At 36.4% G+C, this 27,994-nt stretch overlaps 1 protein-coding gene across 1 annotated transcript in view; it reads left to right on the top strand.

Annotated features, from left to right (window-relative positions):
* The first annotated feature begins 5,381 nt into the window (after positions 1–5,381).
* LOC146589411 (regulating synaptic membrane exocytosis protein 2-like) overlaps positions 5,382–27,994 on the top strand; it is a 242,157-nt gene continuing 219,544 nt past the window's right edge. The window contains exons 1-2 of the mRNA XM_085316248.1: positions 5,382–5,449; positions 5,845–5,931. Of these exons, the coding sequence (XP_085172374.1) occupies positions 5,382–5,449; positions 5,845–5,931 (155 nt within the window). The remainder of the gene's footprint in view (positions 5,450–5,844; positions 5,932–27,994) is intronic.

The raw sequence follows: 27,994 nt of genomic DNA, 5'->3' as shown, positions 1-27,994 counted from the left end.
GGGATCTCTACTCTTACCTTGAAGTGTAATCAGAGCTTTAGGAAAGTGAGTGGTGAGTTGCAAGATGCAGAACTGCCAGCTCATTTAATACCAAGTTTTACATTTTCAATGGCAAGGGTAATTTCTTCTCCTTTGCAAATGTGGTAAACACATGTCTGAAACATCAAGTTTTTGCAGAATTTCACAGGCATGCGTGTGTATTAGCGCAAACATGAACGCACCTTTTCTGTAGTGTATATTGTCTGCCTATACATTGTAGTGTATTAGGATAGCTAGAGTTGATCTTTTTGATCTGTTTTTGAGTTTTACATTGAATTGTCTTTGTAAAACTGTGTGCCCTGAAGCATGTGGTATCTACGTGACTTTCAGATGATTTAGAGACTTCTTTGGTCAAGTGATGGAAGCATTGGACTGTAAGGCATGGTTTTAAAAATATCTGTGTGATAGATGTTTGTTAGCCGCAGATCTTTTATAAGATCTATCTCTTTTATAGCAAGTATCACAAGCATCACAGAGAGATAACCTCTTTTTATTATTTACAAGACTTGGCTTTTGCATAATCCTTTTTACTTTTACAATGTTAGTGTATATAGTGTTACTTTATCGTAGTATGCTATAGTTAGAGTAGTTCTGTGAATTATTAATAGATCCATGTATAGACATCCATTTTATTTAAAAATGCTTAAAGTCCATAAACTGAATTTATAGTTCTGTCTTTACTTTATGCCTTTCTGTGTTTACATTGAGATTATACTGCTAATTATCAGATGATCTTGAAATAGTTCAAATTTGCTAATAATTGGAGACAATTATTGAAAAAAGAGGGTAAAATCTTCCCTGGAAAGCCTGAGTGTAGACATCTCAACTGTTGAGTTAGTTGCTGGCTCTTTGTTGTCATCTGGACTAAAGGGATCTGGAATGCAAAGATGAACAAATGCAAATCCTGAGGACAACACTCAGTTTAATTCACTTTGTAATGATGTATGTGTAGGTCCCCCATCCTGTTCATTCTCCCTGCCAGTGGAGCTACTGCGATAGCTGTAGTCTTTGAGGAAATAATCTGTACAGAGAAAGGATCTAATATCAAACAGTGTTTACTAAAACTTGAGATTAACCTGATGACCTACCTCCTGGAAGATCAAAGGTGTGTGGCACTTGCACCGTTTAGGTTTGCAGAGAAACGAGGAAGGGCAGAGGTTCCAGACAACATAGTGTACAGTCCAAAAATTCTTTATTGTTGATAAGTAGAAAAATTATTTTTCTTTTTTTTCAAGTGAAGCAATGATGCAGTATATGAAGTTACGATCTCCACAAAAAAAAAAAAAATGTGAACTGATAAAGGCTTCCAATTCTTTTAACATTTTAGAATGAATTTGGTGCTTGCAGAAAGTGTTGAGTGAAATCCCATTGTGACAGAAATCAAAATTGAAAATGGGTAATAATGTGTTTAGTGGCATACTGTTGGACTATATTGTCATTGTTGATTAGCCAGATTGTCCGATGCCTGATAGTGGATRTAGTAAGCTGGTAGTGATTGGAAATAGGTTCTGGTGAATAACTAGGACTGGCATTGTTCTTAGCTGAGTGTCCAGAGGATAAGATTGAAATGATGTGAAAGGGTAAAATGAAGACAGGTAGTTTGAAAGAAGTAGTATGCAGTCATACTGTTCAGGGTTTTTCAGTTGGTCTGTGTTGAGTAAATGAACTCTTTTTTTGAAGTGTCAAACCAATTCTGGTAAGGAATGACTAACTACTGATTTTTGAATGCAGAGKAGGAAAACATAAGGCATTTCTTAAAAGAAAATACCTCTGTATATATAATATATAGGCAGGATTTCAGAATCCTGAGTCCCCTCAGTCCTCTTTTCTCTAGAAAAGGCTATTTAAACTTGTGTTAAAAATATGTTGTTTGTGTTTTGTATAATGTGTCATTACTTCTGTTCAGTTATTACAGTTTGTTCTCCTAGTTTCATCTGATTGAAGAGTCTTCTGGAAAGATRGTAACAGGGCATTAACCTGTGGTTTGATGGCTTAGATCCAGAATCCTGATCTGTTCCATGACCTGAGTGCTAAATGTCTGTGCTGCACACCTGAGGGTTCCAGGCATGTCAGTCCACAAGGCTTATAGTTGTTCGGTCTGATATGATAGAATCTGCTTTTCTGTAGATGTTTTTCCTTATTTCTTTTCAAATTATAACTTCCCCTCCACTGTTGTTACAGAGTCAGGGAAGATCCTTGCCTAGTCTGTGGACTAGAGGATGAGTGTATGGTACTCAAGGAATGTGTCATAGTTAATACAATGAAGGAAGATGTTGCCCTTACATAACTGCGATGTTGGAAAGTGTATAATGGATAAGCTGCAGAACTATAGAAGGATTTTAATAGTAGATGTATTTTGAATTGTGGAATATCCTGACTTAGAAAACAGAGTTCCTCTAAAACACTGGGAAAATCATTTTAGCTACAGATTTTCAAGGTGTCTACTAATGGGTAAAGATTTTGATATAGTGAATGCTAAACTGAAAATCCCATTGTAAGGTTTCCAAAACCACCAACAATTTACTGCTCTGTTGAAGTCACTGAACATACACAATTACTTTAAGATGCTAAATTCTCTTGAACCACCCGCACCCCCACCCCAAGATTTCAAATGAAGTTCAGAATTGGCTCATACTATTGCCAGTTTTGATCTTATGCTATTTTGGTTTCAGTTCTGCATCTGAAAAAGAGGCCATAGTCACTGTMCATAGGAAAGACGTTGATTGTAATCTGATCATCTAAAGCACTCAGGTTATATTTGTTTAGTTCAATAGAAAAAATCACAAGGAAATAAAGTAATTTAAAAATGTCCAGTAAATATGTTTTGGAGCACATATTGAAAAGAATGTAAGAAACCACTGAGTAACTACAATTCATTTTTTTTTGTTCAGTGAGGTGGATTGAGAACTGGCTGAAAGGCAGAGCTCAGAGAGTCGTCATCAGTGGTGTGGAGTCCAGTTGGAGGCCTGTGGCTAGTGGCATCCCCCAGGGCTCAGTACTGGGTCCCATCCTGTTCAGCTTCCTCCTTAGTGACCTGGATGAGGGGACAGAGTGCCTCCTCAGCAAGTTTGCTGATGATACCAAGCTGGGAGGAGGGGCTGACACACCAGAGGGCTGTGCTGCCATTCAGAGAGACCTGGCCAGGCTGGAGAGCTGGGCAGAGAGGAACCTCCTGAGGTTCAACAAGGGCAAGCGCAGAGTCCTGCMCCTAGGGAAAAATAACCGTAAGCACCAGGACAGGCTGGGGGCTGACCTTSTGGAGAGCAGCTCTGCAGAGAAGGACCTGGGAGTGCTGGTGGATGACAAGTTGACGATGAGCCAGCAATGTGCCCTTGTGGCCAAGAAAGTCAGTGGTATCCTTGTGTGCATTAAGAAGAGTGTTGGCAGCAGGTGGAGGGAGGTGATCCTGCCCCTCTACTCATCCCCGGTGAGGCCTCATCTCGAGTACTGTGTCCAGTTCTGGGCTCCCCAGTACAAGAGAGACATGGAGCTACTGGAGGGAGTCCAGCGTAGGGTACAAAGACGATCAGAGGGCTGGAGCATCTGCCCTAAGAGGAATGGCTGTGAGAGCTGGGCCTGTTCAGCCTGGGGAAGAGAAGGCTGAGGGGGGATCTGATCAATGTGTACAAGTACCTGAAGGGAGGGCGTCAAGGGGACGGGGACAAACTCTTTTCAGTTGTCCCATGTGACAGGACAAGAGGCAATGGGCAGAAATTGAAGCCCAGGAAGTTCCTCCTGACTGTGAGGGGGAATTTCTTCCCTGTGAGAGTGACGGAGCACTGGAGCAGGTTGCCCAGAGGGGTTGTGGAGTCTCCTTCTCTGGAGATCTTCAAGGCCCGCCTGGATGCAGCCCTGTCTACCATGCTGTAGGTGACCCTGCTGAGCGGGGAGGTTGTACTAGATGATCTCCAGAGGTCCCTTCCAACCTTACTGATTCTATGATTCTATAATTTACATTATCTAGCTGTAGTCATACAGTTTAGGAGCTCTGAGTCATCCTCTGGAAGTGTTTTCTTCTCATGTTTGATCATATAGAGCATTTAGGCTCTTAACATTGGGGATTCTGAATTAGATTTCTAAAGCTGCCTAATGCAGGAGTTGTGTATTCAATTCTCTCCCATATATTTGAATCTTCTGTGTAGAAAGATCTAGTATGGGATCTCTTGATTAAAGATAATATTAAAATTGTGATGCATGGTAGAGTGGAGTTGAGACTGCATGAAGAATTTTAATTTCTGTATTTCTTAATTTAAGAGTGTATTTGCCAGATTTTTGCACTGGAACATATATTTTTGTATGCTGAAGAGGCAAGCCATGCCAGAACACATTTTACTGTGTTGCATGTTCAGTTTTCCCTTTCTGTAGTAACTTTTGAAAGGTTTTTAGTGTATCTTAGTGTCTCCTTTTCTTGTTTAGTTCTTGTCCAGTCACCCCCTTTATAGTGTTACTCACTTTGATAATGATACGGAGCAGGAGGTGTGGAGCTGGTTTTGTGAGCTGCTTTAACATTCTGTCCAGGTTTAAGCATCTGCTTAAATTAGGAGCTTGCACTCCCGTAAGGGAGCCTTCTCCAGAAGGAAATTCCAGACTTCTAAGCTAGAAGCCTGTTGTTTTTATTGAATATATACTATATACTAACTTGATATTTAAAATAGATACCTACAATTATAGGATGTGAATACTCGTATGAATGTCTTTGTCCTTGAGTTGTGTGGAGAGCARTTATGCTTACACACTCAAAGTAAAGCATGTATTTCAGACTGATTGTTTCCCTAAAGCAGGTGGACAAATATTCATCAATAGTATCTGACCTGTTGTATGCACTACGTAATTATTTCATTTAGCAATTTAGCATTTTACTTGAAAGGCTTCCTAGGTTTTTAGAGCCAATTTGTCTGCCATCTACAATACTGATTTTTCTTTAATCTATTAGTTTAGGGTTTTATGTTTTAAATGACTTGTTCCATATTTTAAATTCACTTTGAAATATGGTAGATAATTTGATTGTAAATAAAAATATAAAAAGCAGATTATGGTTAACTTACAATTAAAGCACCTTCCTTGCATTTATAGTTAAATACATTGCTAAAATGCTCTATCACGATACTCTGTCCATAGGATTAGAAATCAGTAGCAGTAACCAATTTCACATTGTAACTAAAAATTTTAGGTGCTTGGATTTCCCTCATTTTTAATCTTTAATGGAAAAAAAAAGCACAGGATACCATTTATACAATATAAATATTTAACAAATATTAAAGGAATACCTTCTGACTCAAAGTAAGATCTTTTCCTGCCCATTTGATACAGGTGATAGAACTTCAGAGTAGTTGTTTTACAGCATGTTGCACTCAGTTGTGCAAACTTATCTTTTTAGGGTCAAAGAAGAACAAAAACCACAACTGACACAGTAAGTAAAATATCTTAAAAGTGCAGTAGGCTTGACTTTTCTACCTTTGCCATTTTCTGCTTTCTGCACCTTTGATGGTATTAGCTTTCACTAATACCTGGTGGGCTGCAGTTAGTTTGTCATCTGCTTCCTGACTGGCTTGTAAGAGAGCTGCCTGCAGCTTCTTACTTCATCCACGTGTTAGTTGGATGTAGGTTCTTGCTGCCTGCTTGTGAACTGATAACTGTAAGACTTACTTCCCTTACATCCTTAGTGGCTGACTTAGTATTGCAGCTAACATTCCCATTGGCTCTAGCTTTTCCGCCTGTATATTTCTATTATTACTGGATAAGAAAACATTAATTTAGTGTGGTTTTATTTGGTTATTCAGTCACATTATTTGCTTATTTAAACAGGTGGTTTCCCTTTAGTGGGATTACTGAGCTGGTAAATAACGTTCTTCAACCACAGCAAAAACAGCAAAATGAAAAGGAGCCCCAGACGTAAGTAAGCTGCTCTCTGTAGACTAAGTAATCTCTGTGTAGCATTAAAACATACTGGAGAGTATGTTTATAATAATTGCCCATTTAGAATATCCTGCTGAGGGCATTTTACAAGCTGACACTGCCTTTGCTTTCTAACCTCTGATTGGCAATGGGAGAACTGAAAATCAAGTCTGACCTCTTCAGCAGTAACTTCAGTGATTTAGTTAGAATACAATCTTAGGAGCTACTACTGCTCCATTGGCCTTTTTCTGCAAATCTCCATACATGGAACTCCTAGTAAAATGTGTATTCTGTGCATGAGGAGCTTTAATGATAAGACATGTAGTGTTATATGTAGGATGTCTATGCCCATACACAGTGGTTGTGACATAGATTTGTGCATAAGATGCTATACAAATCTACATAATACATTGGAGGGTATTTTTAAGGACCAAGAAAATTTTAGTTTCATTTTTTCGTCTCAAATATCTGTAAAGCTTCAGAACTTTAGCAGATACACAGTGAAATCTTAGTTCTGTCAAAGTCAAGGGCAGTTTTGACTTTGGTGGGGCCAGTATTTCATTCATTAATCTTTAACAACGCCAAGGCAGTATGAGAGCCATATGCAAATTTTACTTTTCTTGCTATCTGAAAATGTTAAGGTTTAACAGAAACTGGCAAAGCTAGGAGATTCAGTTTTAGGGTAGAAATTATAGAATAGGACTGAAAACATTCTTTTAATAATGAGAAACTGAAAATATTTTTTATTTTAAAATTTAAAAATTCTATAAATCTTCCTTTTGGTGTTATTTAAGTTTAACTTTTATGTTTGCTTTATTGCAAAATGTATCATCTTGTGAGTTCACGTAATAGGAAAAAAATAGTTTGCTTTTGAACCCATGCATAAATGGTAAAACATGCACTTTATTTGTTACTAAATACTTTTCAGGCAAAATCTATTTTAGTTTATTTTAAAATATATGTATGTAAATGGAGTTTCATACTTCTAGTCCATGAAAACTGTTAATTATTTTTTTTCAAAATAAGTAGTTAGAAATTTTCACAAAGTTAAATAGAGAAATAAGCTGTAAAATTGAGTTTCTATAAAGGAATGTTTTATTTTAAGCTCTGGTTCTGCTAGACTTGCGTAAATTTTAATTCACTTATATCTAAGATTACATATTAATAATTGGGTTTTTTTATTGGTTATTTTTAGGTACTGGCAGTACTCAATTTTGTTCATGAAATCTCAGTTCTTCCTTAGTCTTTCCAGTTTTCTCAGTGCAGTAAACTTTTTCTGCTTACTAGTGTTCTCTGTATGAAGCATATGGCTTTGAAGAAACTGAAAATACTATATATTCAATGTAAACAGTTGAATTATAGTGGCCAAAAATATTTATAAATAGTTTACTATCATAATGGAAGGAGTTTTTTGAACAGGGCTCTACAGTGGTCTCTTTGGGAACCACCTTTGTTCAGTTTTTTTCATTAAAAACCTAGAAAATGAATTAAGATACATAGTTACTGAATTTACAGCTGGAAAAAGGCTGAGAAAAATGTGACACTTGATAGCAGAATTAGATTCTGAAACTATCTGAAAAATCAAGAATTACAGTTTCTATGTTACAATGCTGTTCAGTAGGATTATAACACTATTCCAAAGGGTAAGTTCAAAGTACTGCAATTAGATAGGGGTAATTTATGCAATTGATGCAGGATAGAGAACAACTGTAGCAGTTCTTCAGAAAAGAATATGGGAGCCGTAATAGCATTTAAGCTGAACCAGAGTCAGAATTATGAAAAAGATAAATACCATACTGGGATGTTTAGACAATAGCTTGGAAGTGCTGCGAAGTATTCTTTTCATTCTACTAAGCTTTAGTAAGGTCTCACCTGGAATAGTGTGCCCAGTTTTGGACACTGTACAAGATGTGGAGTTAGAATTCATTCAGAAGAATGAATAATCAGATGTTTACACACCATGGCACATGGAGAAGCATTGAAGAGTTGAGGTTATTTAGCCTACTGAAGAGAAAATCACAAAGGATGAAGGAGATGGACAAATCTTTAAATATGTAGAAAATCACTATGTAACTTGTATGCAGAAATACGTAGAAAGTTGAAAAAGGAATAATCTCTTTTTCTTGTGTGTGATGGTCAAGCAGAAAGTAATAAACTTAAATTGAATTAGGGATGAAGAAAACTTTTTTAATGGTAAGAAGACTTAAAATGCCTAGGAATTCTGTGGAAGCTGTGTTACTGAAAATCTTAAAGAGAGGATTAGATAAATATCTATTAGAACAGACAAGTGGTGTTGATCTGCCTGGGGGCAAGAGAATGGRCTAAGTGACTTTTTAAAGCATCTTCCAGCACTATTTATTTGTGATCATATCATGAATTTAATAGTGAATGTGATTTATTTTTATGATTGTTGCAAGTTTTCAGGGAGAAACTAGAAGAGAAGTCCTAATAATACACATTTTTCATTTATTTATTTTTTCTGCCTTTAATGGCTTGCAGAGGACTGTTTTACCTAGATCATTATGGGACACTATGGAGCAGCATGGAACTCTGTATGTCTTGAGAAATTTCTACCACTATCCATAAGTAAGGGGCATTTTCTCCTTAGTATCAGTATCTGAGTCTGTAATGGATTTTAACATATGTTTAGCTATCTAACTTTTCTGATAAAAAACTGTCAGCAGTACAGTTAATCCGGGGARGACCAATGTGGTGGGAGAAGGCAGAGAAGGAGGCATGGCAGTGGTTGAGAACATAGGTAATTCATATATTATGAATTTTATTTTTGCCCTGATGAAAGTATTTTTGAATGAGAGTTGACCACATGTCCTTATCATGGGCAAGCGCAGGATTAGTCTGCATGCTTYGGAAGCTTTCCGTATCTAGCGTTCCTTTATGAGGAATGCTTTATCTCCAGCTCTTMGTCATGAATTTTACCTCAGATATTCAAGATATTTCTGTGTCAGCATCCTTAGRGAGTAGAAATCCTAAGCTACCCACTGAAACAGCTGTTTCTAATGCTCAACGATTAGCCTGTCAGTTTTTGTTTCTTCAAACATATATGGCATATTTTGTAAAAGTTATATTCCGATGTTCCTCCTTAGGATTTGCTAGTGCTCTGTGTGTCCCAAGGTTTTGCCTTGGAGTTTTTATCTTTGTTTTTTAAGAATCTTGAAAGATTATGTAGTTTCATTAAGCTCCCATTAGAACAAAGGAATTCCCATGCTAGGTGGCACTAAAGATCCATCTAGTCTAGTATTGTGTATTGGACAGTGCCAAGTAATGGATATTTAAGAATGCATATAAGAAGCAGGGCATGCATAGACTAATTCTTCCCCTGATAGAACTTCTCAACTTCCGGTATTGTGGTGGTTCCTGAGCTGAAGGCAACATCCTTATTTTTGTATTTATTTCATAGCCCTTTGGAATCTATCTGCCATAAATATCCAGTCCTGTTTTGAACGTGTTTATATTTTTAGCTGCTTCAGAAGTTGGGGAAAATGAATTTCACTATCTAATTACATACTTTGTGGAAAAGTTGTGACCTTTGTTTTCTTTAAACGTACTGCCTATTAATTTCATTGGGGGACTCCTATTCTTAGGTTGTGAGAAATAATAGTAATTCCTTAGACACTTCCTCTATGCTGTTCGTGATCTTTACCCATTTCTATCATGTTCATTCAGTCATCTCTTTAAGCTGAAGAGTCAGAGTTTCTCTTTATATGAAGGGAACTCAGTGCTTCTGATCATCCATGTTGCCTTGCTGTCTCCTTCTAAAAATTCTACTAGATCTTTTTGAGAAAAGGGTGACCAGAGTCACACACGCTGGTCAGGGTATGAGCTCTCAGTGGATTTAGGAAAGAAAGTTTCTAAAGTTTACTGCTTAAAGAAGTATCCAAAATATGACTTTTTTCCTCCGTTTCCTATGAAAAAATTATTTGTTTTCAGGCTGGCACTCTGTCAATGTTTGCTTCGTAGCTTGCTAAGAACTGTAAGGCTGCAGGAAGTGAGCCTTTCTTCTTGTTTTGATAATTATGAGGATGTTATTAATAAACAGTGTGTAGAAAAAATGCAGCCTGTGTCTAAGGACATTAAAATATTTTAAATAAATAAGGCATTATACTTAATATAAATATATATAAATAATTGATTGCCTTTTCATATATTCACTAGAGTAATTCTCGGAGGGAAAAAATATAGTGCTTACCAGTAATAGCAAAAAATATATATGAAGCTAAACAAATTTAATTGAATGGACTTTGCTAAAAATGACATGTTAATAAATAGATATTTGTGTGTTTTTCCAGGAGTTGTGTTATCATTACAGGGAAATTGACAATTGCTACAAAATGATACTTAGTCAAACTTCTTCCTACATTTTTCTCTATAAGCTAAATGATTTTTTTTTGTTGAAAGTCCAGCAAACCAGACTTGTAGCCTCAAGGAGATACATTTTTATGGAAGTTCATATGAAAAAAAAATCCAACTGAAAGAAACTATCCATCAAGAATACTTGATTTTTACACTCTAATTCTTTTGCTAATGGAAGTGTTGAGTAACACCTGATTTTTACAATGTATGTTCATTCACTATGATCACATTCATAATTTTGTTATGTATGTTCTGTCCTGTTTGTATAAAMTGACTCCAGGCATAATAGAAAAAAATTAAATGTGAACATGTGTCATATAACCAATTTGCACTGTATTTATAAAGAAGACAATGGCTTTAATCATTTATCTCCTTTGAATCACTTTCGTGTAAAGTTGAGCAAAAGAGCAAAATCAACTGCAAAACATTATTAGATACAGTATTTTTTTTTCTATTTATGATGTGAGTTTAGTTTTACTAGTTCCCAAAAGAAGCATTTGACAAATAGACTTTCTTAGATTAGGTACATTATTTTCTTGATAAAGTTAGAAATGTTCAGTAAGGAAATATTAGTGGACACTTTAGTCAGTGCCTGAACTGAAGCAATCTTTGAAATAGATTGCTCCATTTATAAGAATGTCTAATGAAATATAGTTAAAATACATTGGCATTTTTCAAATACTTAGATAAATCAATGGATCATTATTGCTAGTATTCTAAATTTACTATATAACAATGTGATTGTCAGCCACTAGGTAGCTTTGAATTTCATCAGATTATCTACTCCAAATGTGATAATAGCCCGCATAAAGAACTATTTAATAAAATTTAGAGTGTATACAGTCAGCAGGTTCTTTTGCAGTCTGTGTAGTTCCTGTTCAGTATGTTTTTTAATAGAACTATTTAAAAGACTACTTACCACTTACATTTTTCTCTTTAAGAAAAATATTTATCTCTGCAGCCTATGCATTTGTGAAACTGGAGTCATGAGAAATCTAGCACTCATTGTGTTTATTAGACAGGAAGGTGGAAATAAAACAGAGTAAATGAGCTGAAACTAAAATTATAATTTGCAGTATAAAAAAATGAAACAAGGATATTGTCGCTATCTCAAAGTCAAATACTGTACTTCCACAAAATACCTTCTTAATTGTAAAACTGTTTTCATCCCCATAACAAAGAAACTGTGAGGTACCTAAACAACTTGYGCTGGGTGCTTCTGATGGCTGATCATTAACCTTAATATTACAATACTGTTAAGTTTGTGGTTTGCAGCATGAAATTATAGTTGGCTGACTTGTAATGATGCATTAGGTCTTTTTCAGATTTTTTTCCTTGTAATATTTTGTATGAGGAGGGTTTATTTGGTTATATTGTTTGCAATATTAGTGAGGTGAAGATAGTAGGCACAAACATGGTAGATCTCAGGCAAAGATAAATGTGATAGGGACAGATAAATACAGTGATCATAAATGTATTCCACTTTTAATCTAACCGATCTATTTTAATCTTAAACATACATAACACAGATGAAAGATGAACCCACAAAATGCTATTTGCTATTTATCACATTTATTATATATTTGATACATTATACACCAATCATTTATTATTTATATTTATATATTAATATGTATTTGTTACAAATTTGTTATTTAACCCCAAAATACTAGCTATTTGTTATTTTTTCAGAGGTACTAGATTTTACATGTTTGATAAGTCAAGAACTCTTATTAACAAGGAATTAAAAAACATCCTATTGGGGACAATTTGATGAATCTGTTGTTTAAGAAGATTTCTATTTATGAAACAAAAAGTCATCTTTAAACAAAAACTAGGTAGTATGGTATATTGAGGAATTCCTTGAGGATCAGGGGTTAAAAAGAGAAAAAGTCTCTTGCAAATAGAAAGAGAAAAATAGAATGAAAAATACTTAGCTGTGAATTGCTGGATGAAGTTAGCATTAATGGCAAAAAAGGATGAAAAGAAAAACTCCCAAAGCTTCCAGAGTGAGTTATTCCAAATGTATAGTTTTTACTCAAATTAGTAGTTGAATAAAATAGCGATAAAGGAAAATGATTCTGCTCATGAGTAAGGAAGGGTTGGAAAGAAGCTGAAAGAAAGCTGTATCTGGTATATGTACCAAAAATCTYTAGAAATTATTTGTTTTGCAAGATAGGACTTAAAAAAAATCTATCCAACTGAAGAACAATGTGTTTCCAAATGTATATATGTAAATATATACAGGTGTAAATAAACTCACTCCTGTTTAAARCAGACTACAGTATTTTGTACAACATGAAGCACCTCTTAAAAGCTTTGTATGAGGGAAATTTTCTCTCAGGTATGATTTTTGAAACTTCTCAGAGAGGTCATGGATGTCATGGGCTGTGGTGCTACCAATATGCTGACAACATCCTGCTTTGAACTGCTTTCCAAAAGGAAGGGACAGTACCCCTTGGGGGATGACAGGTTGCCTGAATGAGATAAGCATATAGATTTAGAAAATGCTGGCTTAAGCTTAACTCAAATAAAACAGAAATGATGCTCTTTCCATAATAAGGGAAGAACATGTTAAGCATGTAGGTGAATGACTGACCTAAGTTTCCAGTGGATTCTGCCTTCGTGATACTGGCAGAAGGGATTCTTTCAAGATTTGGAGGCTATCCACTCCTTTGGCCTTGGGCATAACCATGATGCATTATATTTTTTGTTGCTTTCAAAAAAAGACGTTTGCATGTCATTCCATGAAGAACTGATGATAAAGGTCACTTGGCAAATTCAGTGTATATGATACATAGCAAATCTTGGTTTAGGAAGGTCCAAACTTCTAAAGAAGATCATATCACACCTGCTATATTCTACTGGCTATAATTCCTAATAGTTTAAAGTGCTTTTCCTTAAGGTGGTTGGACAAACTTTTTCGTGGGTAAAAGTGATGTGAACCTTCCTGTACTTCAAATATGGCTTGTCCCAGGACCTCTGGTTTTATTTAAAATGGTCACTGGTTTTAAAAACAGAACAAGGTGTTTTTAACATGTATATACTGAACCTTGCTTTTCTTAAAGTGCATGATCATTTTAGATTGTAAACTATCATTTGAATGTACAACAACATGCAGAAGTTATTATAATCCCTATCCTTGTTTCTAGTGCTAGGTGTGGAAGAACCCTCATACTCCTACTTCTGAAGGGCAAAATATCCAGTATTTGCATTTTTATTTCTCTCCTCTAACATGCTACTGCCTAATTTCCCATGCAATTTTCAGTTCCATTACAGATATCTGCTCCTTCATTTCCTCTTTTGTATATGCCAGGGATTCAAATGGTAAAGGAAGTATCTATTTTTGCTGAGGCAATCTGACTAAAACTTCCTGGAAATGTTGAAAGGTTTCAATTTTTACAAAGGGCAAACTCACTTTCATAGGGTATATATGGAAATGTAGATCATTATTAACTGTTGAAAAGTTTGAGTCACATTGTAGTGCCTGGATTTTTATTTAGAAGTAACTACTTAGTGCACCCATGGCAGGTGCTATATATAGAATATTTTTATGAATTAAATCTTAATTTTAAATAAACATKCATGATATAAATCTTTTTTATTAATGCGAGTATTCAGGAAAATCAGATGTTATAAAATTAGCTTTCTTTAAGTATTTTTTAACCAAAGAAATATTAGGTGACACAAACAGACACAGAGCAGTTACTTTGTTAGCTTAAGTTAGTTTAATTTAATTTAATTTCCTAGTCAAATTCAGAGAGACAGCTTGACAAAAGACTGAGCAAAAGAAAAGAAAAAGACAATATATTCTGGTGATGTTGATCTCAGATTGATACAAACTATTGTCAGCTGAAGAGAAAATTAAAGCGGGGAGAATTTGTGATCCATCTGATACTTGGGTAGAAAATAAGGAACACGGGAAGTGGTGTGACGTTGATGGGTGCTGTTCAGGCTCATGATTCTCTAGGATTTATTGTGAATGTAGTGAATACCATAGCCTGAATTTCAGTAGGCTTTATACTATCTYAAGTCACTGATGCCTTAAATCATCTTTTGTCATCTATTAAATATTTCTAACACATTCGACACTGCTGTTGAGAATGTAAGACCAACAAAAAACTATATSATACGGGAAAGGTAGGGTGCTTGAAACAAAAGGGAAGCTTGGGAGCTCAGTAGTTGTGTGGTGTATCTGCATAGAGAATCTGAAACTTAAAGGAAAAATATCTATGGTACAGCCAGACTATGCTTGTTGCATGACTGGAAGGTGTAAAGATAAAAGTTGATGAAAAACTCCTGTTTCTGCAACAATTTGAAGACCATTTAGCAGTGGTAACAGTACTTTCTATAGCAACTTAAAGCAGACCAAGGTATTTGTCAGCTCAAGATGTTGTAATTAATGAGGTAACAGGCATCCCAGATTCGTGTAAGGAAATGTCATTTTTTGCAAAATAGATCATAAATAACAATATTTTTTCATTTTTTTGAGTGTATGAAGAAAGTGTTTTAAATGTCCTTGTAAATAAAAGTACAGTTATGTAACAGGAAGAATCTAAAATGAGCATGAATGTGTGTATATTTGCGACTCTGAAAGGTGAGCCAGTTGTCTTTATCACAGCCTTACACACTAGCTTCTGGCAGCGGAAGTCAGAGTGCACAGATTCCTGTGTTGTATGGTGAACATGCAGACAGAACCCCTGCAGGTGTGTAGAGAATTCAGATCTGTACCATGCARTTGTGGTTCGTAACTGCTGTATTTCTGGGTTCTGATCAGCTGAGACAGTTCCTTTCAATAAAATAAATATTTTCATAGCTTGTCTTTTTCAAACTCAAGATTTCCCTTTTTCTAGTTCRAAGACTTCTATGCTCATCTCACCCTGCCAAGAGTTTTATCGCCCAGTATATTTACTTCTGGCTCTCTGGCCTCATCCACCTTATTACTGTTTTCTTCCCCATGGACATCAGTTACTGTTGTCAGTATTGTCTATGGTACATTCCTGTGCACATGCTTTCATGAGGTGGGACTTAGACACTAAATTCACTAGACTCATGTCTTTAAGAAAGTTCTGTAATATGTTTCAAATACATCAAATTTCTAAAATCAGTAGTGTTTCAAGTAATAAATAAGGCTTCCAGAATGGTAGTTTTAATGAATGATAACTTGGGATAAAAAGTATTGTGAATAATTTTTTTTCACTGAAAGTAGAGACTGTTCTTAAGTGATCACTAACAGCTTTTACTATTGTATAAATTTGATCTTAGAGCCTGAATAGAGCATAATAAAAAATGAGTCAAGATAGTGGAGAAATTTAGTGATCATAGTTGAATCAGTTAGAACTTCCTAACTGCATAACTATCCTCAAACAAAGGATTAAGTGAAATTTTTAAAAAGAAAAATATCTGATTTATGAACTACAATTTCAGAAGCAAGAAGTAGCATTTAATCAGTACCAGTTAATGATGATAACACTACAAATGTTGGATACCTTTTAACTCCATCTAGTGTCTTCAGTACTGAATGATGTTTGACACTTCACCAAGGCCAGTTCTTAGATTTAAGGCCTATATTTTTATGATTGCTACTGAAAGCAAGCACAGAAAACACTTYGCACCTCTGCAAATGACTTCTGTAAGTGACACAGTTCCAGGTAGTGCTGAGTACTACTATGAAGTGTTGAGCATTTCCAAATTTTAATGATTCCAGAGGAAAGTAAGGTTATTTTTCATGGTAAGTTTCACGCAGGAATTGGTATTTTTGCTAACTTAAGGTTGAGAGCAGACCTGTTGGTCATTAATGTCTGGGGAATTCCTGTTCCCTGGAGACAGAAAACACAATTAGGTTTGCTAGAAATAGGCTTCTCAGCTGCAGAGCTTTTCTGAAGAAGAGTCCATATGTTAGTTAAATCCTTGTAAATGAACAATTCCTTTCAGTAACATTTCTGTTAAATTAGTAAGCTATGAACCAGTGTTGTCCTTTGCCTTTGGAAGGGATTGTTCTCTCAGTTACATGGCTTTATTTCTGGTGTTTTTGGTGTGCATGTGTGCTGGGGTAAGCAAGGTTGAGTAGTGTTTTTCACCATTCTCCTCTTCTATTCCTTTAGTAAGGAATTGTTTGGAGTGTTTGGCCAGTGCATTAGATATAAATAAAGTGCAGTGTTCATGCCGTAATCTAAGCAGGGAGCAGCAAGACTAGCGGAGGAAGTATCACTTTAATCTTCTCTTATTTCAGGCAGGAAGGGATCATACTGATTTGGAAGAGGCTGACTATAGGATGTGGAGCTCTGCCCCATTCACTGCTTCCACAAGGATAGGGAAGACAAACAAGATGAGGCCGTTGTCCTTCATCACCAGGTGCCGATTGTTGTGACGTGGTGGCAGTCTTCACTTCAAAACTAGAGTTTTGGTCTTAGAGATTGAGGATGACTGAACAGATACATAAAACATCTAAATTATGTTCCAAAAGGAGAATGATCCTCAAAACAGTTCTATTATGAAACCCTCAGACAGCTCTGCTGTTTTACAGATAGATGGATCTTTCTAATTTCTCAGTATAATCATTCCCATTTGCTTCTACATGGGCTGGCTTTCTGTGATCGTAGTAGCAGTAATACTGATTTTACGGAAGAAGGAAATTCACTTATCTCTTCCTTTTTTCTGATTATGCTCTGTATGGATAGCAAGTTGAAGTAAATTCATAGTGATGTGGCTCCTGGAGTATCTTGGACTCTGAACAAACATAGACAGATGGTGCTAGGGCGAGTCGATCAGAAGCCTGGGGTGAGGATGAGTACTTCTGGGTACAAAGTCTCATCTATGAATAACATTAGCAGACGGTGAAGATTGCCGTAGTGGAAAAAAGCAGTCTTACAGAAACAAAAATCCAGTTTTATTGTGGCCTATTGGAAATTCTGATCTCTTACAATCCTAATTCAGTGAGCCCAAAATTTGAACACTTGTCAGTACTTCAGTTATCCCTTCTACAGTTCACCCTTCATTGTACTTACTTAGCAAGCTTTACGTCCATGTGTATATGCCGTACTTCCACAGCTGATTACTATAGACAATTTTATTTTAGCAAGARGATATTCTTCATTCAGTGCAAGGATATTCAGCAAAAAGAGGACTCAGGTTCCTTCACTGGAATACAGTGAAACTTTTCAYCTCAGGTCTGCTTTGTCCGTGGATACAGACTTCTTTGCTTGTGTTAGAAAGCAATTTTGTAATGGTTGGGGACCTCTGCCCTCTGATCACACTTTTTCTAATGCAGTGTTCACCAACAGGGTAAATGAGCACTAACAGGTGATCTCTGAAACAGCAGAATGTTACCTCTTTCAGCATTAAATACTTTGAGGCAACAAATTTACTCCAATCAGGTTGCATCATATGTAGCACCACATTCTCTTCTTTATATTAATACTCATATTGGATCTCTCAAGAAAATGTTGTACTGTCTGTATAGTTAGAAACTGCCCTCTAAAAGATAGACTATTAAATTGTTAACTCAGGTCTGTATACTTCTTAACTATCACAATATTAATTACAGTCCTAATTACCTATGTACTCTAGTAAGTATTCTTTCTTTGGTTAARTATTTACATTCATGCCTTATGAGCTGTGATAGTCGCAGGATCAAAACTTTYATCTCCTCTGCTCAGCTTTTTGGATGCTGATTTGTTCAAGTGTTGGTTCTTATATCCTTGCCAGTGCTTTTCCCTCTTGCCTTTGGAGCTCAGGGAAAGATGAAGGATATACATTCATACATACATACATATACATATATATATATMTCAACTTCTTTTTTGGGTGTCCATGTTTGAAGCAAGATCCTCCTCCCCATGATTGAAGCATACTGTTACAAAGATCCTATTGTAACATATTAGTTAGGTTACCACAAAGAAGAACTGAAAATTTATCAGTGTTGATATTGGACCTTCTGTGAGTAGTAATATCCATAGATCTGGCCAATCCTGTACAGAAAAGGATCATCTAAAATAGGAATGGAAATTGATTTTGAACATCTGAATTTATTATCTTTGGGTGAAATTGACCATCTTCTGCAGTAGAAATAACAGATACTTTTTCTCCAAAGTGTTTTCAACACTGTCTTTAATTTAGGACATTATTTATTGAAATATCATGGTTGTGGAAGATATTTCAATGAGCATATGTGGAGAAGGCAAAGCCATACTGGAATGTGACATGTCCCCGTGGCCAGAGTCTGCTAAGCTTGATTTGCAGCAAAAGTGTGAGCTGGCTGAATAGACTTACTCAGATAGATCTGTAGATCTTATTTCTTAAAGAAAAAGATTTCTCAGCAGCTTACAGGATCGATATACAATACAGTAATTTATGAACCCTGTTCAACAATATGAAAAAACAGAATACATAAACATGAGAACTTTTACAGGGTGGAAAAAAAGATTGATATGGTGAAGAGAGACTAAGATTTGTTCTATATATTTAAATGCAGTAAAGCTAATGGAAATGTGAGCGATTCCATTCACATTTACTGTGTTTCCAAACAAAATTATTTCAAGAGAAGAAACTAATACCACAATCTTGTCAGAGAAAAGTGTTCAAGAGTTAACAGGAAGACAGAATTTCACACAGCTATCTGTAAAATAGTTCCTGGTCTACGCTTGTCACAGTGTCCTTGCTTCCCGTGGTAGTTTTCCTGCACCTGCTGTTACCATGTAGTTCTCCTCTACTGTTCTACGAGCACCACAGCATTAGCAGCAGCCCTACTGATAGCCCATTATTTTCTCTTACAACCCTCATTTGTGCCCAGAAGGACTGAGCCCTTAATGATTAATTAATTAATAGGCTTTAGTTAAGATTTTAAAGGATCTAAATATAGGATTGCATTCTAAACTTTTTTTTGTGGTTTTGCATAAAACTCTAGATTTTATTTGGAAAACTTGGCCTTTGTCTCTCAGAAATAGTGTTTGATTGCTGTTTATACGGTTTTGGAGGCACAGATCACTATTTCTCTTTTCAATTTTTATCAAATACTGTTTGTCTAAAATGGGGACTTACTGTTGTAACCTAAATTAATATTATTTTTAAATCTGCCAGGTTAAGTTTTGAGTTAATGCATTGTTCGAATAAAGGGGAAGTATGGAGSTCTAAGTTTACAAATAATCAGTGTGGGAAAAATTTCTACACACCTTCTTCATGCACTCATGAATACTGTCTTCTATCATCTTCCCTGATGAGGTAATTTCTCATAAAAATCATAATTCTTTCCTTTTTTAGGTTTGAATTTCAGTTTTAAGATCCATTTCCTATGTTTCTTTCTAGAAGATATTACTTTAGTATGATGAAAATAATGGATGTATGTGGGCCCTAATTTCTACTATTTTTAAAATATGAGCAGTATGAGAAATTACAATATTTTGGGAATTTTGAAACCTCAGTTTTGTGAGGATTCCCCTAGAGCACTACTAGCGACATGACTCCAGTGGTGATACTTTTATAGTAAGAATACTGATATAAACAAAAAGCCAAACCTTCCCACTACTAAAAGGCATCATAGCTAATTACTGCCACCAGTTCTGGTGGTGATAATTCAACAGTGAGAATGCTGATATAGGTTACTCAGAGGAAGACTAGAGCATGGTGAGCGCTACTTAACCTAGCTTATGGTAACTTTCTTAGTATTGCCCAAGTTTCTCTCCTGTTTGTTAAAAAGGAAAACCATCAAGATAGGAACAACCCTTCAGAGGAGTAAAAAGATAGGGGCTACTTAATAATTGAAAAGTCTCATGAATGTTGTAAGTGATGTGAAATGAACTCGCTCTAATCATGATACTGTAATGTCAGGAGGTGTTACATTTCAGAGCCAAGACAGTCTGACCTATTATTTTACATGTATTTATTTTGTTTGTCTGTGAAATGGATTAAAAAAAAAAAGTAGATTTGCCTTACGTGGTAAAAATAGAAAAGTTTAACATGGTAGTGTAGGTATTTTGGGCATTGCTATAACTAGGGTGTGAAGTTGATGGCTTCTTTTTGGGTATCTACTGATGATGGAAATAAAGTAACCCGAGTGACTGTGAGAAATATTATCTCTGCTGCAGATACCCTTTATAAATGTAATAATGTACTTAATAGCTAGTGACTGAAGTAGCCTCTTTTTTAAGGTAAATTTGGTAAGTAAAAGTGTGATTTATGAATACAAGTCAAATGCCAGACGAACAGTGATACTTTTTGTTAGTGAGTTATTTGGATGGAACAGTCATTTGTATAATTTTTAACAATGAGGCTGCTGTTTAGAAAATAAAGGCTTAATAAATTTRACTTAGAAAAGTGCTGTTACTCAATCCCCTTATTTAAAGTGAAATTTGAGATTAATGACAAATTTACTCAATGACACAGGTTGAGATTTTAAGAAGTGTGTAGGTGTGGCCCAGCTTTTTTGACAACTGATATTTATTTGGCTATCTAACACAAACTGAATCCAAAAAAATATAAAAACAATCAACTATATTTCTAACATTACAACTATGTGTTTCTGTCTATGCAGCTGTGTTTCTAACACTTCAGACTGAAATAACACTTCTATTCCAGAACATTTAAATCAAATGAGTGAAGGAAGCATGAAATAGTGGTTATAAAAAGCAGCACAAATTTTAAATATAAAAAGTACAATAATAGTATAAAAATAGACCATAAAAGGAATTTTTCTGAGAGCCTCAGCCTAGTATATTCCTCAGTGAGTCAGATTTCTGCAAAGAATTTTTGCATAAGGGATGAAAGTTGGCATACTTCCATGTCAGCTTTGCATGGATGATACGCAAATGTGAGTGTCAATTTTGCACAAAGCCCATACCATCATCAGGGTTTGCAATAACTTCAAAATACCAGTCCTAGATGAACACTAGTTGGCTCATGTTAAATCCAGACAAGCATGAACTGATCCCTGGTACAAGAGGAAAATGTTGATATTTTAAAAATTATATTCCATTTCCACAGAAGATCTTTGGCTTCTCTTCACAGTTAATTGAAGTGGTGTAGTGATTTAGGATTTTATTTATTTTTTCCCTAATTTTAGTTTRTATAATAGTTTTCTGTTACAAATTAAACAATAAAATGTTATTTCCCTTCTGTTTAGCCAGGAACTCTTGCTCTTCCATGTAAATAAGAAGCAGCAGAAATAAATCCTTTTTGCGTGGGGATTTGTGTCTTACAGCTGGTTGACTTAGGGGTCTAAGAAAGATTGGTCTCCAGTTGAGCTTTTCTTATACCTGGGTTGTTGCAAGTGGTCATAGTTAAAGAGTGTCATGATTCTAAGTGTATGTGATGCTACATCACACCAAAATTATTATATGCCTAGCTTACTGCAATATCCCTGCCACTAATTTGCCCCATCCTTTGTGCCTTCCCTCACAGAAATTAAGGACAGATCTGGCCATCAGCACCATGAGACTGATGAAAGCGTAACACATTGCTCTTATGCACAGTGTGCAAAAACTTCACTACCGTTTGTTTGATACCAGTATAGCTGAAGATTCAAATAGCATCACTTAGCATAAGATCACTCTCTCCTATGATAAATTCTGTATGTATTTCATAGTATTCAGTAAAACTTAAGCTCATGATTTATCTTTACTCATAGACACGACAGTTCCAAAATTTCTCATTCATGACAGTGGCTGTTTTTCCACAGTTGTAACGCAATTGTCTTTGGGACAGTTTTTATTTCTCATCAGATTTGGTTGAAACGCAAATGGAGCTGAAAGTAGTTGGATATGCAGGGCRCGCAGAATGACCATACACACCTTATTTTGTAAAAAATCAGTAAAAAAGATTTTGACTGAAATYGTGTAGTTATAATCTTAGTTGAGATTTCTTCTGCTGACCATAACTAGGACAGAATATATATGCGATGACAATAAAAATGCCTATCTTTGAGAAACTATTCCTGTGCTCTGAGTCATAGGCTTTCTGCCAACCTACTTTTGCTGGAAGTTYGAGTACTTGGTCCTGATCTTCATTGTCAGCTAGGGATTAGTACTTAATGGTTTCAGCAATTTACCAAAGCAACTCCTTTGGGATATTGTTGATTACAAACACAGGGACAAGGCCCATTGGAGCTGGAGATAAGGTATTTTTAGCTGAGTTATGCAGCTGCGCAATGAACTTGGTGAGTTTCCTGATACTAGTCAGGCACCGGCAGCTTCTCTTTATCGTAAATGGAATGGCATACATGCAAGATTTCTCACGTGAAGGGGACGCCTATGCTAGGTGATACTATTTGAATCTTCAGCTATACTGTTAGTATGAATGAGACCTAAAATTACTTGGGAAGGGCCAGCCTTGTCACAAGGTGAGAAAAAGAGCAGAAGAAATACTATCACTACTGTATGCAACAATGTGGATTTAGTTTACCTGCTTGATACTTAGACGTTAGAATAAAGAGCAGGTGACACAGAAGCAGGTGACAGAARTTACTAGAATAATGAAGACTTTTTTTTTTGTATGGAGAAGAAATGAAAGTTAGCTAGAAGGTTTATTTTAGAAAGAAATGAGAAGAAGCATTACAGGGATCTATAGAATCATAATGGTTTAAAAGAAGTTCCTTCACAGATTTTTTTTAAAAAAGGAACAGCTAATGAGAATGAAAGAAACATAAACCCCAAACATAAACATATAAAATATCAGTATGAAAATTGTGGAGCCTTCTGCTACAAGTTAAGATTTTTAAATAAGATCCAGAAAGGATGATCAGATTGTTCACAGTTACGCTGAAATGAAATGCTTGAGAGGTGTGTAGATACTCAAAGGTGTAGACTAATTCCTCATTGGAGTTATGAAGGAACTCCTTTATTCATAGGCAGGTAATCTTATAATTGTCAGTTACAGAGAAATTAGTCCTTTCTCTGAATGATTTGGCCACATTCCATTTGGAATATGGTATCACTTTGTTCTTAAATGCCCTCTCACTTATTTTAGCTGAAAGCAAATGTTGAAAAGCTCCAGATGAATTTGGTTTGTTACTATATTCTAACTGTTTAAACCGTAATTGGGACTTTATAGTTCTTACACGTTATAGTTGTAAAAATATAGTAAATTCAGTTAAGGATTAATTTTGACAAACAGTAGGATACAGTCTGTCACAAAGATATCACGTCTCAATTTAGTGTTTGTAGTTAGCTCAAACTGTGAAACTATGTGCTACAGAAAAGATTTGAGTAAGTATCTGTCTGTTGCTCTGCGGAAACCTGGAAATAAGATACAGCTAGGAGTTACCAACTTCTTTTTCCTTTATATACATGTTGTTTAGCTTTATCTTACTATCTTTAAAACCACACAGAAATATCATAAGACTAATTAAGGTTAGCCTTTAATTGGCTGTATGTTCATCTTCTCCCTGTTTACTTTTTCTTGTAGCCTTGCACAGACTGTTGCACTTAWAAGCCTTTGCTCCCTGGTACTTTGCCAGTGAAGGGTGGCCTCACTTGATCAATAAACAAGGGCTACAGTTTTCTTCAATACTGAGCATTTTAAACAGAAAAAAAAAGACAGGTAAAGTAATCCTGCCAGTTCCAGTTAAACCTTTTGTCTAGCAGTCTGTAATCCATTGATTTATTCATAGGTTTATTCATTATGCTACTCAGTTATTAAAACTGAGAGCTTTTTCGTACCATCATCTGACAGAACTTTCTGGTGAACCTGATCCTGCTGGTCATTGGAGACTGACAGGGAGCCTGAAGCTCCCAGTGTGCCTCTTGCCCCCTTTTCTAGCATTTACCACTACCAAAAAGAGTTAGGCTCTGTTGTCTGTCGTCTTTGTTACTACCTCTTCAGGTAGTTGTTAGATCAGGTWGCTAGTTTGTAGCAGGTGTCAGATCACTCCTTAGCCCCTTCCTCTCTCCCAGCTCCTTTGTTCCTCCTCACAGGTTAGGTCCTTGATGATTTTAGCAGCCCTTCCCTGGACCACTCATTTGTCAACATTGCTTTGGAACCTAGTGGGTCCCAAATTGGACACATTATTCCAGGTGCGGTCTCACCAGCGGTACCCTAAAGGRGAATAGTAATTTCCCTTTATCTGCTGGCTGTATTCTTCCTAATGTAGCCCGCTATGTAATTTGCTCAATTTGTTATGAAAGCACAGTGCTGGGCTTGTATTCAACCTAATGTCCACCATATCGCTCGGGTTCCTGTGACAGAGCTGTTGTTCATGCAATTGGTTCCCAACCTTTACCTACACATGGAGTTGTATGTGCAAGAATAGTATTCGCTTGGGAAGATAAGAGTCTATTTAGTGTTAGTTTAGCTAGCACTATTATGAAAACATAAAGCATTAGGTGATGAATACAATATTTGTGCAGGAAATAATGTTTTGCCTGTTTCCAGATAATTATTACTACCAGTCAGAAAAAAATATTAAAACAAATGGTCTTGGCTGAACTGAAAGTGAACAAACCCTTTTTGAAGCCTAGATTCCAGCCACATCTGTGCACTGCATCTGGAACAGAAAATGAGGCAGAGGCTACAACCAGTTCAAAATTTTGAGAGAAGTATAGCCTGGAAATCAGAAGTGGCTGCTACGCTTACATCTAGCTTTGGTGCCCTGGGTGCTTTCTTGTAAATCCCCCATTCTGTTGGGAGATTTTAAGCAGCTTTGGAAATTTCAGAAACATTTGAGTGAGAACCTTTGGAAGGCAGCAGTGGCTGCAGAACTGCTTGTCACTGTTAAAGGTTTTTTTTTTTTTTTTTTTTTTTTGTGAAATGCTGAAAATTTTGGAGGCATTTCTGGAGGACAGAAGAGAAATAAGAGTTGAAGGATCTTCTGCAGAGTAATAAGAGACATCAGATACTTGCATTTCTTACTGACTTTCAGTAATAGCTTATGTCTCATCAGAGGTCCATGGATTTCTACTCTTTAACTGATACTGAGATTCTTATTTCCAGAAATTTGTGGGGAGCCAAGAATAAGCCAAATTAAATGAACTGCTTCCTTGCAGACCTAAACAAGTATCCCAGTAGAGACTATTTCTTGACCTTGACAGATCAGTCCAGTCTCTTACAAAGGATTGCTTTTGATACTCAAAAGTCCTCTATGTAAATGTCTCAGACATTTTACAATACAAAGAAGAGTCTTGACTAGCCATATAAGGCTCGTGGGCTTCACTGATGTAACTTCCAGGAGAGATGGTTGTGATTCAGGGAACTAATTCTCTGAAGAGATAACAGTGTCTAGAACTTTACGTTTTTCCCAGTCTAATTTTCCGTTATCATCAGGTCTTTGCATAAACTCACGCTGACCTTTTCTTTTACCATAAAATTTATAGCAATTATTAAAGGGAATACTTGTTTTTTTCTGAAATGATGTGGAAAAGGAGAGAGACTTTATATCAGTGGAAATAGATGGCATGTTGGAGTTCTATTAAGAGTGCTGTGTAAATACGCATATATAGTTATAAATACAGTTGAGTTATTGGGCAATGAAGGTTTTAATTCAGACTTATTCTAACCTTGAGAATATAACTTTACCTGTTACACATTCTGTTACCGTATGATTTAATGTAATTATCTTAGTTTAAAACCACATAGGGAGAAATAATCCTAGGCACCAGTGCAAGCTGGGGGTTGACCTGCTGGAGAGCAGCTCTGCAGAGAAGGACCTGGGAGTGCTGGTGGATGACAAGTTGACCATGAGCCAGCAATGTGCCCTTGTGGCCAGAAGGCCAATGGTCTCCTGGGGTGCACTAGGAAGAGTGTTGGCAGCAGGTGGAGGAAGGTGATCCTGCCCCTCTACTCAGCCCTGGTGAGGCCTCATCTCGAGTACTGTGTCCAGTTCTGGGTTCCCCAGTACAAGAGAGACATGGAGCTACTGGAGAGGATCCAATGCACGGCTACAAAGATGATCAGAGGGCTGGAGCAYCTGCCCTATGAGGAACGGCTGTGAGAGGTGGGCCTGTTCAGCCTGGGGAAGAGAAGACTGAGGGGGGATCTGATCAATGTGTACAAGTACCTGAAGGGAGGGTGTCAAGGGGAYGGGGACAAACTCTTTTCAGTTGTCCTGTGTGACAGGACAAGAGGCAATGGGCAGAAATTGAAGCACAGGAAGTTCTGCCTGACCGTGAGGGGGAATTTCTTCCCTGTGAGAGTGACRGAGCACTGGAGCAGGTTGCCCAGAGAGGCTGTGGAGTCTCCTTCTCTGGAGATCTTCAAGGCCCGCCTGGATGCAACCCTGTCTACCATGCTGTAGGTGACCCTGCTGAGCAGGGAGGTTGGASTAGATGATCTCCAGAGGTCCCTTCCAACCTTACTGATTCTGTGATTCTATTATTSTAAAATTAGCATGCCAAAAATTTATATAGTAACAAAGCATTTTGGCCTAATTCGTAAATCATTCGCAGAGCCAACTTATTCAGACTTACAACCGGGTTCTTGGTCAGTTGCGGAGTAAGTCACTGGAGTATAGGGACTGGAAATCAGAGCCTTGGGATTCCTGAGATCAGTTCCAAACTGTGAAGTTTGCCTTGATACAGACTGCTCTCAGTTCCCTGCCACTGAACTTCTGAGTCTTCTCAGGCAGTAACATTCTGAACAGTGACATAACTGCTGACAAATGGAACAAAGTGGAATTTGCAGAGCATAATATTTTATAAAAACTAATGGCTATACAATTTTTACTAATATTTATTTAACTATTATGTTACTGTAAACATCTATTACTAARTTTTAATAGGTTATTTTTTGGTTTAAACCCTTGCAGGCTAGACAATGAAGAAAAAAAATACTGATGTATAAAATAGGTCTGGTATTTTTTTATGGACTGCTTAAACTGAACACTTCGTATTTTGTTTCAAGGATGCATACTCATCTAAGGTGGTTCTACTAAGTAAGCAGAGTACATATTGAGTGCAATCTAGGTGATAATTTATTAGATTTTGTCTTCTGTGTTTTGTTTTTTTTTTCTGGCAGCTGTCAATATGCGTAATATTGTTCTCGAAGCAGAAAATACTGATAMAACAACCAACTGTCTTCACAGACAGTAAGTTGTTTGCTACTATAGAGGGATTTTAGGAAACTTTTGTATATAACCTTGAAAAGTTTATACTTGGAGCCAGAAGTTGTGGTGACCTTACATAGATACTTGTGCCCAAGAGGAAACAAAAGTGAAATTATTTCAGTATATGAAGCTTAAGAATTGGCAAAAGACTTATGCATTTTATGCATCAATGAGACTGGTGAGAAAATAATCATGAAAAYAAAGGCTGTAGATTATAAGGAAGCTGCAAAACTGAACATAACCTAAAATAAACTTGAGGTTCAGCATAGATAATATGCTTTAAATCAAAAACGCACTGTTTGGCAGAATTAAAAGGCAAGTAAGGTCTCAGAGATWACATGTTTTACTGATGGAAATGGGCCAGACTACTGACTACCAATTATATACTGCTGTCAGAGTAAAACGTGGAAATGTGCTAGATTTCCAGAGTTAAATACTGTTTTCATCTTTATTCAGCTCTTTCTTACTAGCAACTCTTGTCTTGCCTCATTCAACACAGAACATTCAGCAGTGAAATCCTTCTGAACCAGAGAGAAGGCAGAAGAAGCCATTTACCCAAGTCCACAAATTCCCACTAGGGCAGTGTTGACCCCCACGTCATTCCCATGGAGACCAGAGGAACAACCCCACTCCTTGGAGTGCTAAAAGCCAGGTGGTTTTGTA

This window comes from Rhea americana, unplaced genomic scaffold, assembly GCF_003343005.1.
Source record: "Rhea americana isolate MKP2758 unplaced genomic scaffold, rheAme1 scaffold_46, whole genome shotgun sequence".
In the NCBI taxonomy this organism is placed as follows: Eukaryota; Metazoa; Chordata; class Aves; order Rheiformes; family Rheidae; genus Rhea; species Rhea americana.
The sequence above is the reverse complement of the archived record's forward strand: the minus strand, read 5'-3'. Positions and strand labels throughout refer to the sequence as shown.